Source organism: Peromyscus eremicus, chromosome 2 (genome assembly GCF_949786415.1).
Source record: "Peromyscus eremicus chromosome 2, PerEre_H2_v1, whole genome shotgun sequence".
Taxonomy (NCBI): Eukaryota; Metazoa; Chordata; class Mammalia; order Rodentia; family Cricetidae; genus Peromyscus; species Peromyscus eremicus.
The window spans coordinates 67,350,064-67,363,436 of record NC_081417.1 but is presented as its reverse complement, the minus strand read 5'-3'; the positions used below and the strand labels follow the sequence as shown (position 1 = coordinate 67,363,436).

Below are 13,373 nucleotides of genomic sequence, written 5' to 3'. Positions count from 1 at the left end.
TATACACATCTGTCTAAGTCCTTCTAGCTTTATCAGACTATGGTTCTGTTCTGCCACACTCACATCCCTGCTGCCTGAGGTCTATACTTACAGTCTTTGCCTTATTTCTGTCTCCTCACTTTCTATCAGAAGTACCTTCATAGAGTGATGAGCCCAGCCTGGGAGCTTTCTTTGCTTACAGCTCAGATGCTCCTTGCTAGTCTAGTACACACATACATGCATACAACACACACACACACACACACACACACACACACACACACACACACACACACACACGAGTGCTTCTGTGGTCTGACTCAAGACTTTGCTCTTAGCTGCAGAAATGCGAACATTGAGATGAGGGTCGCTGTTGCATGGGTCCAAGGCAACACTGAGTATCGCTCAGGGCTGTTTCCCTCACGCCGAGCACTTTCTGAGACTCACCCCTGCCTGCCTCATCTAATTCTCCAGCGACCTCCTACAGTATAACTGATATTACCATCACTCTGTAGGATGGAAGACAACTGAGGTTCAGGGGGGCTGAGCAAGTTCTCCAAGGCCCAGAGCAAGTCTGCCTTTGCACACCTTCCCTAGCCATGCATGCAGGTGGCCCTGGAAAACTGGTACATTTGCTTGGGTGTGGGTGTGAGGCTGACTCCCCCAGAGGATCACACCTGACAGCACCCGCAGGGGTAGCACCCACGCTCACCGGGGCTTGAGTGTAGGTGACAGCTTCCATGATCTCAGCGACTTCATCCATCTCCTGAAGCCCACTGGCTTCTCCAGATGCCTGTGAGGAGGTAAGTCATGCCACACACTGTAAGGAGTCTTTCTCTGTCCCGCTAGTCCCCCCAAAGTGATACAGAGACTTATTCATTAATTATGAAAGCTCAGCCTTAGCTTAGGCTTGTCCCACTAGCTCTTATAACTTAAATGAACCCATTTATTTTAATCTACGTTCTGTCACAATGCTCGTCACCTCTTCTCTCCGTACTGCTCATGCTGCTTCCTCCGTGTCTGGCTGGCTACTCCGCCTTCTTCTTCCCAGAGTTCTCTCTGTCTCCGGAAGTCCCACCTGACTAGCTATTGGCTGTTCAGCTTTTACACCAATCACAGCGAATACATCTTCACACAGTGTACAAACACCCCACAACAACACCCAGAGCAGGAGGGGAGGTGACACAGCACCGGGGTACTTGGGAAGGTCAGAGACTTGACAAGCAGACTCTGATGGAGGAACTGTGTGTGTATGTGTATACATTTGCATGTGCATGTATGTGTGCAGTTTGCACATGGCTGTGACTGCATATGTGTGCATGCATATGTGTGTGGTATGCATGCATGTGTATATACGTATGTGAACACATGTATGCATGCATATACATGTTTGTGTGGTATACATGCATACATGAATGTGCATATGAATACATAATGTGCGGTAATTGAACCTGTGTGTATGTGTGTGCATGTATATATACATGGGCATCAGAGACAGGGTGGGAAATGCCATATGCACGGTTTCTGACCACACTGTTATCACTACAGTCTGAGTTACTTCACCTTCCAACCATGCCCAGTCTACCTTCGTTCCCGCTTTGTGCAAGGTGCTCATGGGAACCCGTTCAGGGAGCACTCATCCAACATGGCTTCCTAGTGTTGCCTGACCTTCGAAGCCAGCCCCCATGTCAGTCTAGGAGCCTGTGCTGTGGCTCTGCAGTGGATCCTGTGCTCTGGGACCCCTGGGTTGTTTATACTTCACCGTGAATGCAGAGCGGAGACAAACACGAGACAACTCCCCTCGCTCCCTCGGCCAGCTGCCTGTGACTGTCACAGGCTCAGGAGTGCAGACATTCAAACAGCCCCAAACACCACCGCTGGTGTACAGATTTCTTTTTTAGCACTAAGTTAATGAAACCGGCTTCCAGTTTGTTCAGAGGCTGACATCACTTAAGGAGCAACAGTCACAGGAAACACCACTCTGCCTGCATCTGGCTTTGGCACCATGCTCCTGTCTGCCTGGAAGGCCCTTCAGACAGCTCCTCTGCCTGCCTGGCTTCCGGCTCCTCCTCCTGCCACCTCCTGCTCTCTGACCTGCTGAGTTGGGTCTGAAGCTCTGCCACTAAGTTGTGTCTGCAAATGTGTGTCAGAGATGGAGGAGGGGACAGCGCCCGAAGTATATCCCCTTATCCCCAGCCTGCACCCGGGACTGTCACAACCAGCAAATCCTGGAGGAAGAAGGAAGGAAGGAGCCATCTTTCCTCCCTGGTCCCCACCCCACCCCCAACTTAGGAATTGGTTCACTTGCCAAGCATAAAACCAACCTAAATTTAGGTTCATTTTTATAGGACTTTACACCCAGAATATCTTAGCATTTTAACTCTGATTTTAGAATCCTGACACCCTTCTTGGCAGGAAGGCTGGAAACCAGGCCATTGACTGCCACAGCCACAGGAACACCTCATAAGACACACAGCCCCCACTCCAAGGAGACGGCTGAAGAGCTTTGAAAAGTGAAAGAAAGCCAAAAGCCCAAAATAGGACTTGGGGCAGTGCTGGCCATGATGAGAGGCTTTCAGGCTGCATGACGCTGAGGAGAAGAATGGCTGGGCACCCAGCCTTCCCCTGGCTGACTGGGGGATGAGGGTACAGAGTGCTGGGGGTAGGCAGAAGCTCACCGAGGACTCTTGGGCTTCACACAGCTCCTCAGGGGTCCTGGGGTCAGTATAGATGGTAAGCTGCTGTATGGAGCCCTGGGGAAGAGAGAGATAAGAAGCACGGGTTACTTGTATACATCACAATGTCCAAGGAAGACGGGAGTGTTCATATGAGGGAGACCCCCGCAAAGGACTAACTGGCATGGCCATGTGCTGTCTGAGGTGACAGGGATGCTGGGCACACCCCACCCAGGCACTCCGTCTGTTCAGGGGACTCTCCTTGTGTGCTCCCATTGAATACGGACTCCCTTAGCATATGTTCAGAGTGTGGACAGCCACAGCAGCCCAACATCTCCAGGGCCCCTGCAGGGCAACAGCAGACCCTGAAATGTGTCTTCCCTTCCCTCCAGAGCTCAAAATTTCCTTGCTAGACATTCTTGTCACATGGAGAGCTGCCAGCAGCCTCTCCATCCCACTCCTGCTGGCTATCTGGATCTGGTGCTCACTCTTCAAAAGTCAGCAAAGCCAGCGTGTACACATGTGTAACATGTACACAGGGCATCAGCATTCCCACTGAGCTACAAGTAAATTCGATTTCTGCCCTCTAGTGGTGCTTTTTTTTTTCTTTTTGGTTGGTTGGCTGGTGGTTTTGGTTTTTTGAGTGTGTGTGTGTGTGTGTGTGTGTGTGTGTGTGTGTGAGAGAGAGAGAGAGAGAGAGAGAGAGAGAGAGAGAGAGAGAGAGAGAGAGAGAGAGTCTTTATGTAGCTCTGGTTGTCCTGCACTCACTATGTAGACCAGGCTGGTCTCAAACTCACAGAGTTTGGAGTGCTGAGATTAAAGGTATGCACCACCATGCCCAATTTTGACAAAGAATCTCAGTCAAGCCAGCAATCACTCTGTAGCTCAGGCTGGCCTGAAACTCATGACTCACTGCAATCCGAGTACTGGGATTTCAGGAATGACCCAGGATCTTGCCTTCCTTAGTGTGTCTGATTCACCCTAGAGGCATCCTGGCTCAGTACTCATGTGCGTTAAATGAACTCCTCTGATAACTTATTCTCTTTAGAACGGCTTCTGAGCAGAAGCCTGTTCTGGTAGTAAAGTTGGCCTTCGAATTTGTTTGTTTTAGGACTCGCTGTTCAAAAGAAGAAAGAGAAGTTACTTCTCATTCCAATCATTCCGATGCATCTGTCTTTACAGAAATTATTTCAGTTGCCATCCACGTCTAGAAATGAAGTCACTTGAGAGGAGTGAGCTGGACTCTTTTTTAGTCATGACTTTCACCAAACAAAGTGCCTCTTACTCTTTTCCCACACAGGCCTGTAACTTACTGTGTAGCCCAGGTTAGCCTTGACTTCCTGATCCTCCCGCTTCAGTCTCCTGAGTGCGGCGATTACAGGGTGCACTAAAACACCCAGCCTCAAGATAAGGGCCTTTATATCCACATTCAGACAATACGACAGATCGCATAATACAGTACCGCCTAAAGCCTGCAGCCTCAGTTTACCGCGGAGTACTGGGATCATTGGCTTCCAAGCCTAGAGTACTTCCCACACGGTGTACATGCCGTGAGGGGGCATAAGAATAGAATAACAACAATCATTGCTCCTGCTCGGAGTGTGCGCGTTCATGCTTGGAGCGTGCGCACTCACGCTCAAGCTTCTCTGGTCTGCGGGGAGTGGACTGAAACTCACCGTAAATCTCTCCAGCCCCGTGGCTCCTGCATTGCCCACAAAGATCCCGGCACTGGGCTCGAAAGTCAGAGGCCGGGAAGATCGCTGGAAAAGGACGTGGCTGTGTTCCTCACAGTCCACGAGAAGGGCCACTTCCTCGCCCTGGACAGTCACAGCAAAACGATTCCACCTGTTGGTCATCACGGGCACTGAAAAGGCTGCAGCTTCACGGGACACGTGGGAGCCTGGTTCCGTGTAGTACAGGATGACCCGCTGGTGGCCATCCTCCACACCGGAAAGACGCAGGCCCAGGTAGATGACTTTCTGGAAAGCGTCAGTAATTGCGAAGAGCACGCCTCCCTGGGCACTGCTAGGCTTCACTGCCACACCGATGGCGAAGTCCCTGAAGAAGGTAGGTGGGATGAGGGTCCTGGCTGGGCGGCCAACATTGGCACCAGGCCCAAAGCTGTAAGCCGGGAAACCACCGTAGCCGGTGACAAAGGACACGGAGGAGGGTAATGGAACACCGATGAGCTCTGTGAGGTCCAGATGGTCCTGGGAGGCTGACCCTGTGGGGAGGAGGAGAGGCCGTGATTCCACTACACTGGACAAAGGAGGAAGGAGCCACAAACACAACTGGATCCCGTGGGAATCCACTGAAACTGGGCTTTCTAAACCACAGCCTCCACAACGAAATGTGATGTGCAATGTGCGTAAAAGCACACGACTATAACTCACAAACACCGTTTCAGAAAGCATCTTCGTGAATACTCAGCAGGCCCCTAACTATTTTCTCCTCCCCTTTAATTATTGTTTTTCTCTTTTTAAAATTAAAACCATGCTGCAAAGACTTACTAATTGATTTGATTACTCGCTAAGGGGTCATGAGCTACACTCTGGAAAAACATTTACAAATCATTTCTAGGAAAAAAAATATATAGTGCCCCCCCCCATTAACTTGGAGATTTCTTTCATTACTTAACCAAGGGGAATCAGATTGTATCACTTTGTTTTAAATGGGGTCTTTTGTTTACATGCCTCAGAGCGTAGGGGGTAAGCAGGCACAGAGTGGAGTGTTCCCTGGAGTTCAGCACAACTGAGCTTTGCTTCGTAGTGGTAACCATTCAGAAGCAGCAGCCTCAGCATCCCCACCAGCATCCACATCCCAGCTCTCTCCCTCTGTACCAGGTACTGCTCTGAGCTCTGTACATAATTAAACTCATTTCATCCTCACAAGAACTCCAACGAAGTTAGGTACCATTATTTCCGCTTTCTTCTGACTAAATCAAGGCTGCCAGGAGCTAACAAATTTGCAAGCAAAATTCAAGTGCAGAATTCAGTCCTGGAGTCCCTGACCCAAGCTTGTGCTCTTCACTAGCACTCTTGGTGGGGTTGATAGACTTCCTCCATTGCAGCGGCCTGAGGAAGAACCTGGGTCTGACCATTGTCTCTGGAGGAAAGCTACAGGATTGTCCGGTGGTCTGCATACATCCCTGAGCTGATGCGGAAGTGGCAGCAGTGAATGAGAGAAATTCAGGTCTCAGGTAGAGTGGACACATCCGGTGCCACTGAGCCCGTGAACAAGGCTTCAGGAACAAAGCTAGATCCTGAGGATTTGGCCGGGGCGGAGGACCTAGAATGATGAACCTCTGAATGGAGCCCTGGCCTCCTTAAAGGCCAGAGAGCAGGGCAGATCCCCTAGTGGCCACTTGGGCTAAAGCCAAAGGTCAGAGCTCCTAGACCATGGCTAAAATTCTCCCCTATCACAAGAGCAAGTCAGAGGACGGCCCAAATGAAGGACTAAGACCATCTCTCCTAGTTAGCTTCAAATGTCAACTTGACACAGCCCGGAGTTACCCGAATCCCTCAGATAACTTTCAGTTTCAATCAAATGATTCTCTATCAGTGTGGTCTGTGGGAGAATGTTCTTGACTGCTAATTAGTGTAGGGAGTGGGCAGCGCACTGTGGGTGGGGTCCATCCAAGGCAGGAGGTCCTGGACTATATAACAAAGCTAGCTGAGCCCAGGTTTGGGAGCATTTAGTAAGTAGCCTTCCTTTGAGGTCTCCGCTTCAAGCTCCTGCCTTGAGTTCCGGCCCCAGCTTCCTTCAGTGATGGATTGTCTTGGAAGTGTTCAGATGAAATAAACCTTTTCCTCCTCCCTTGCTTTTGGTCTCAGTGTTCACTGCCGCAGCAGAAAAGTAAAGTAGACCACCACACTTGTAGCCCCCAGTCAAAAACAGGAGAGACACAACAAGCCTTTTTTGCTACATCTCCAACCATCAGGAGGCCCCTGAGCAGGGACGCGCCCCACTGCGCTGGGCTGGGGCTGCGGCTGCTTCTGTCCTTGGGCTCCTTGTACAGATCATTCACTGCCATTTTCCTCCACTGTTTTCCTTTTCCCACAGCAGCACTGGGAATCAGCTGCTCCTATCCCATTTCATGGATGAAGAACTAAGACTTAGGACATGGCATCCTGGCCTGCGGATACCCAGCCAGTGATGGGGAGGAGAACTGTAAGCCATAGCTAGCCTGACTTTTAGTTTGATGAGAAGAGGGGTTTCTACAAGGGTTCTGGATGAGACTCAGCTGGAGAGAGAGATGCCCCATCACCAACAGGACCTGAGACAAGGTGGCCACAGAGCAGCTAGCACGTGCATGCGCGCGTGCGTGTGTGTGTGTGTGTGTGTGTGTGTGTGTGTGTGTGTGTGTGTGTGTGGCTTTGGTCATATAGAAAAGGATAAAGCACTCAAAAGTCAAAATTGCAAATCATGTCTATTTAATCATAGTGGAAGACACGGAGGGCTGGGGAGACGGCCCAGTCAGCAGAGTGAGGACCTGAGCTCAGATCCCAGCAGCCACATAAAAAGTTGGGTGTAACTGCACTCCCTGTATCTCCAGTGCTAGTGAAGTAGAGACAAGGGGGTGCCTGGAGCTGGCGGCCAGCTGGCCAGCCTAGCCAGATTGAATCAGTGAGCTCCAGGTTCAGGAAGAGACTGAGAAACTGCCCAACCTTGACTTCTGGCCTCCAAGTATATGCTCACCTACACATACATACATACATACAGACAGACAGAGAGACAGGGAGATAGACAGGCAGGCAGACAGACATATACATACAAATGCACACACACGTACATATGTCCATATACACAAATAAAATTTTAAAAGGAAAATCACAAGTAATCCCACAGCGTTATTAAGGTGATTGAATGAAATGGCATGGGGTGCTGGCCTATGGCTCATGATCAGTAAACGATGGAGATCCTTCACCCCTGCTCTGCTCACCCCTACCACCAGACTTTCAGGCTTGGAAAAGATACAAGTTCCACCTTAACTGTGTGAACCCCCTTGTCTGGTGTGGGAACCACTAACAGAAAGTAGCCACTGAACACTTGAAATGTGGGTCTTCCCCCCTTGAAACATGATGTTTTAAATGAAAAAAAAAAAAAAAAACCAAAGATTCAATTTGGGAAAAAAAAAAACCCTGTAACGTAACTAATAATTTTCATGTTGGCTGTGATTTGAAATGACAATTTGGAAATTAGGGGGTTAAATGTTATTTCAAAATTTTTAGCTAAGCCTGGTGGTGCAGGTCTATATTCCCAGTTACACAGGAGGCTGAGGTGGAGGACCATAAGTTTGAGGCCTGCTTGGGTTACACTGTAAATTCAAACCCATCCTAGGTAATTTAATAAGACCCTGTTTCAAAAATAAATAGAAGAAAGGCTTGGGTGGCCAGGTCTTGTGGTGCACACTTTTAATGCCAGCACTCAGGAGACAGAGGCAGACAGATCTCTGAGTTTGAAGTCAACCTGATCTACAGAACAAGTTTTGAGATAGCCAGGGCTACACAGAGAAACCTTGTCTGGAAAAACAGAGTGAGAGAAAACAGATGGGGGAGCAGGGGAGGGAGGGCAGGAGAAAGGATCCGGGATAAAATCCCCTGGTTCAACACTTGCCTAACAGGCACAAGTCCCTCCGTTGCAACCCCAGTACTGAAAAAAATAAAAATTAAAGAACGATAGGCAGAAGTAGTATGGGTCTAGCACTCGCCTTAAGAAAAGAGCCACCCGTCAGCTCTGGTGACCCTCTCCAAGCCACTTCCTTTGCCCAGACCCCTGGGGACCCACTCTTGGGACTCCAGTGTCACCATTTCCATGCATCTGTCTGTGTTTCCTATGCAAGCTGTGTCTGTAATAGAGTGCAGAGCCACCGTGAAGGCATCTAACCTCATATAAATGCTGGCATGCTGCCTATGTCCATGTCTCTTCCTCCCTCCCTTCCTTCCTTCCTTCCTTCCTTCCTTCCTTCCTTCCTTCCTTCCTTTCTTCCTTCTTTTCTTCCTTCCTTCCTTCTTTTCTTCCTTCTTTCCTCCCTCCTTTCCTTCCTTATCCCCCCCCCAAAGTTATAAATTGTGGATTAATCCTTGTGGAACTTGTGGCCCTTGCTCTTACCACAATATTCATGAGGTGAATAAGCCTTAATGGGCAGGCTCTTTTCTGGTGATGGAGAGGAAGGTTTCTGTGGATTTCCAGACAATATTGCTACAGATTCCTTTATCTCCATCTCCTGTGTTTATGGGTACAAGTCACCCCACGGTGCAGATGACAGGGACTTGTGGGTGACATGGCTCTTTGAAGATTCTGTGCCCCTGACCATGCCCATGGGTGGCCTAGCATGCCCATGTTAAGGGAGAAGCAGAGAGACTCACTTTTAGAGAGGTCCATAGGGCCTTTCAATCTCAGTGATATGTTTGATTTTTAAGATTAGTTTCAAGGAAGTATTCACTGTATTATTGTTGTTGTTACTTTTACAAACAGTCTCACTAGGTAGCCCTATTCATGGTATTCCCTGGTATTCACTCTGTAGACCAGGCTGGCCACAATGTCACAGAGATCTGCCTGCCTCTGCCTCTGCCTTCCCCAGTGCCAAGATTAATAACAGATGCCACAATGACTATAAGGATTCTTCAGAACACACTTCATTGGAAACATTTCACAACCTTTATAAAAACAATCACCCTCGTCAATAAAAGAGAAAATCTTATCACACAGATTCCTCTCTTAGAAATCTACGATGGACATCTGTGGTCCTCAGTCAGGGTCAGGCAGCCACCCAGTGACTTGAGAGACCTTTTCTGTTCTGGGCCCAGCCATGACCCCTGTCTTCCAAAAGAACCTCCAAGGCTCCTGGAGTGCCCGCCACTGTCCCAGACCTTCCACCTCTACCCAGATGCCTTTCCTACATCACTCACACCATCTACCTCAATTGTCTTTCAGAATAACTCACTCTCCTCCTGCTCCTCTTCCTCAAGACTCAGCCCTCCTCCTCTGCAGCCATTTCCCCTCCAATGCCCACAAGCTCTTCTTGATGGGGCTGCGCTGGAAGTCCCTGTGTGCACACTGGGAGCCTCTATCAGAGCCCCCTCCCCATGTCACCATTGGATACTTGTTTCAACCCACAATGGATGATGAGGATAAGATTTCACCATTGTTCCCAGGGCCCAGCCCTGTGAAGATGAGTAAATAAATGAACAAACTAATGAGGTAACAGAAGGACAGATAGACGGATGGAAATAAGGATGAAAACTTCCAACCTTCTCGTTTGACAAAACATGAAGCCGAGGCTAATGGAGAGAAAGTTTCCAATGATCACAAATCAGGTTCTATTTTCAATTGAATGCTATCCTCTCCAGTCTGCAGCTTGCTTAAAGACAGATGGACATCCAATGGAAGTAATTTGGGTTTGGGGCTCAAACTCTACAAGGCATAGGTTAAAAGAACAATAAATCTGGTTAAATTTAACTAGACAGAAATAAAATTCTGCATAGCAAAAACTCACAATAGTGATTTCATAACTTGAAGACATAAACTTGACTACAAAGAAATGAAGATCTGAGGACCAAAGCATTTTTTAAAATCATAATAATATTAATCCCCACAATGCCAGCTAAAAACCAGAAGCCGACATAAAGAGCAGAATCACAACATCACAGACAACAAACTCGCTTTTCTAGTGTGGAAAGCAAATGGATAATGCCACAGTCAACAGAAAGATGAGCAAAGAACAGGAAATTCTATCTACAGCAAAAGACACAAAGCAGCTCGTACCTAAGTATATGGAAAATATTTGCCCTTGTAATGAAAGACGTGCAGGGGCTGTAAGGCGAAACCATTTTCCTTATCAGATTGGCGGCATTCAGAATGTTGGCTAATCAAAAATGCTGGCAAAAGGCGGCCGCATGAGGCCCTCTCCTGCACCGCTGGAGAGATCCTAATTTGTGTCCCATCCACGGGGATGCAGTGTGACATTCTTCAAAAGTACTAATGCATGTGTACTCTTTGACCCAGTGTAGATAGTAAAATAGATCCATGCAAGAGAATTCAGTGTAGCCTTCTGAATGACATGACTCGTTAGGTACTGATCTGAGCAGTAACCATGATGAAGTCAGCAAAAAGACAAAAATAATAAGGCACAGAATAATTACTATCAGTTAGAAATGCCAGTGCTAGCATATACCAAATACAGAAGTATGTAAAGGATATAAAAGCCCATAGTTATGTTGTATATAAAGCTCAGACCAACAGTGAGCTATATGCGTAACTAAGAGCTTGTGCTGTCTAGAGGCACCAAAGTTCTTAGTTCAAGGACACCTGTGAAGTTCCCATGATGGTGAGACTAAGGATGTACTTCTCAGAATGCATCTGTTGCTAATCAACGCACAACTATGCATACATTGGAATATATTAGGATACCTCTGGAAGAATGCCAAAGAAAGTGGGGCTGGAGATTATGTCCAGGGAAGGGAGTAGAGGCAGGCAGATAGGAACCATTCCTCTTCACTGGGTACCTTTGCAACATAACATCATTCACTTGTTGTGAAAACAAAGGTATTTACACATTCTTAACTCCTTGAATCTGTTTTTATAAATTTAATGCCAGGCATAGTGGTGCACACCTTTAATCCCATCACTCAGGAGGCAGAGGCAGGTGGGTTTCTATGAGTTTGAGGCCAGCCTGGTCTGCATAATGAGTTCCAGGACAGCCAGGGTTACATAGAGAGACCCTGTCTTTAAAGAAGAAAGGAAGGAAGGAAGGAGATGAGAAGAAGAATGAGAAGAGGAAGAGGAAGAGGAAAAAGAGAAGAGAAGAGAAGAGAGGAGAGAAGAGAGGAGAGGAGAAGAGAGGAGAGACGTTTAAAGACTTGCTTTTTCTCATTGGGATGCAGCCATCTTTGTAAGAAAGAAAGGAGGGAGAAGGAAGAGAAGGGATCCAACACCCCAGTAAGGGTCCCCCCTTCCCACCACAGTTCTAGATAAAATGAAGGTCAAGCCCAGATGGTGTGACCCCCCTTCTTTGCCTAATCCTCTCAGCCCCCCTTCCCCAAATCTCTTACTAGGAGGAGGCGAAGTCCTTTTCTGGTGGGATGCTTCAGTGTCTGCAGAAGCAGTGGTTCTGTGAGGGTAAATGGGCTGGCTCACATCCAGTGGTCTGTTTCTGAGTGGACTTATGGAGTCAGATAAGAGACTGGGGACACAGAGCAAGGGGTCATTTAAATCAGCCTAGGCTTGCCCCAGGTCATACACATCTAGACTTTTATATGGCCATTTTGTGAATTTCCATTTCCAAGCATCTGTTTGAAGTTTTTTTTCATAACCCTGTCCTACCTCACTGTTTTATGGGTCAGGGAACTGGTGGTGAGGAGGAAGAGGCATGGCCATGAGGCCTAGCAGCAGAATCTGGGGTGACTCAGACTCCACATCACAAGTTCCCAAGATCCTTGGCTACCCAGCCTTCCCAGGCACTGGCCCATGGTGGGCCAGCCGGAGAAGGGAAAGGAAGGCAGCTGCAATAGAGGACACCTTCAGCTTTGGTCAGAGCCAGGTTCCCCTCCAGCCACTACTCTCTACCAAGTGTACAGCCTTTGGGTAAATGACCAGGGTGACGTGGAGCCTTCCTGCCCATGTCCCTTATCCTGTGGGATGGTGACATGAAGCCCACATTATCAGCGAACTGTACAACTTGCAAGGTGTAAAGTTAGCAAGAGCCATAGCCCGAGGACTCTCTCCAGCCAGCTCCCTGCTCCCGCCCTGACTCTAAGGTCTCAGGCCTGCAAGGGAGGAGAAGTGTGCAGGCACTGGCCCACAGGCCCTGTTTCCACTGACTCAGCCACAGATGGAACACCCTAGTCTTACGGCCTCGCTCTCAGCAGCCCCGCCTTCTTCCACATGCGTGGTCCCATGGCGTGGTACGGAGGGGAACGACCCTTGGCCTGGAGTGACCCATGCTCAGGCCTGGGCCTGGGCCTGCTGGCTCATTTAGCCCTGGCTTCCAGTGGAAAGGCCACCTGCTCAGGCAGCCACAAGGGGCAGGGAGGAGGAGCCTGGGAGCCAAGAGAAACAGGCTCAGCAATTTGGTCCATGTCTTGTCCTGGGATGGCTCTGTGCTGGGGGCAAGAGAGAGAGGAAGGTCACAGCTGGTGGGAAGATAGCTCTCCATCTTGGAGGGACAAGGCCTGGGAGGCTGGGAATACTGCTGATGGGGGCTGTGAAGAGAACTCCTGGCCTCGGGGTCATTGAAGTGACTCACACTTCCCCATAGATTTTAACATCTCTCATAGGTCAGCTTCATGTCTTGAGCAAAACTGTATGCCTAGAACACCCAGCATACACTTCTCTCACTATTAAAATTATCTTGTTATTTTTCCATACAGTTGTTACATTGGAGATCAAACTGTCACAAAACAGGCCCCATCCGTGTGTGCGTGTGCATGTGGTGTGTGTGTGTGTGTGTGTGTGTGTGTGTGTGTGTGTGTGTACATTTGTATGAATGTATATGCATGTGTGGAAGCCAAGGCTCAATCTGTCATTCCTCAGAAACCATAATCTTGCTTTTTGGGACTGGGTCTCCCACTGGCCTGGGGTTGCTGACGTGGTTAGGTTAGCTGGCCAAGGAGCCCTAAGGATCCACCTGTCTCCACTGGGATTACCAGCATTCCATTTTTGTTTGCTTATTGTTATTGTTGTTCCGGGGATTGAACTCAGCTCCTCACGATTGTGTGG

The 13,373-nt window shown here is 48.6% G+C and overlaps 1 protein-coding gene across 1 annotated transcript in view; it reads right to left on the bottom strand.

Moving 5' to 3' along the window:
* Positions 1–13,373, bottom strand: part of Col15a1 (collagen type XV alpha 1 chain) — a 108,645-nt gene that overhangs the window by 68,268 nt on the left and 27,004 nt on the right. Inside the window, exons 3-5 of the mRNA XM_059254319.1 lie at positions 4,331–4,878; positions 2,658–2,732; positions 692–772 (exon numbers count right to left, since the gene is read on the bottom strand). Coding sequence (XP_059110302.1) covers positions 692–772; positions 2,658–2,732; positions 4,331–4,878 — 704 coding nt within the window. The remainder of the gene's footprint in view (positions 1–691; positions 773–2,657; positions 2,733–4,330; positions 4,879–13,373) is intronic.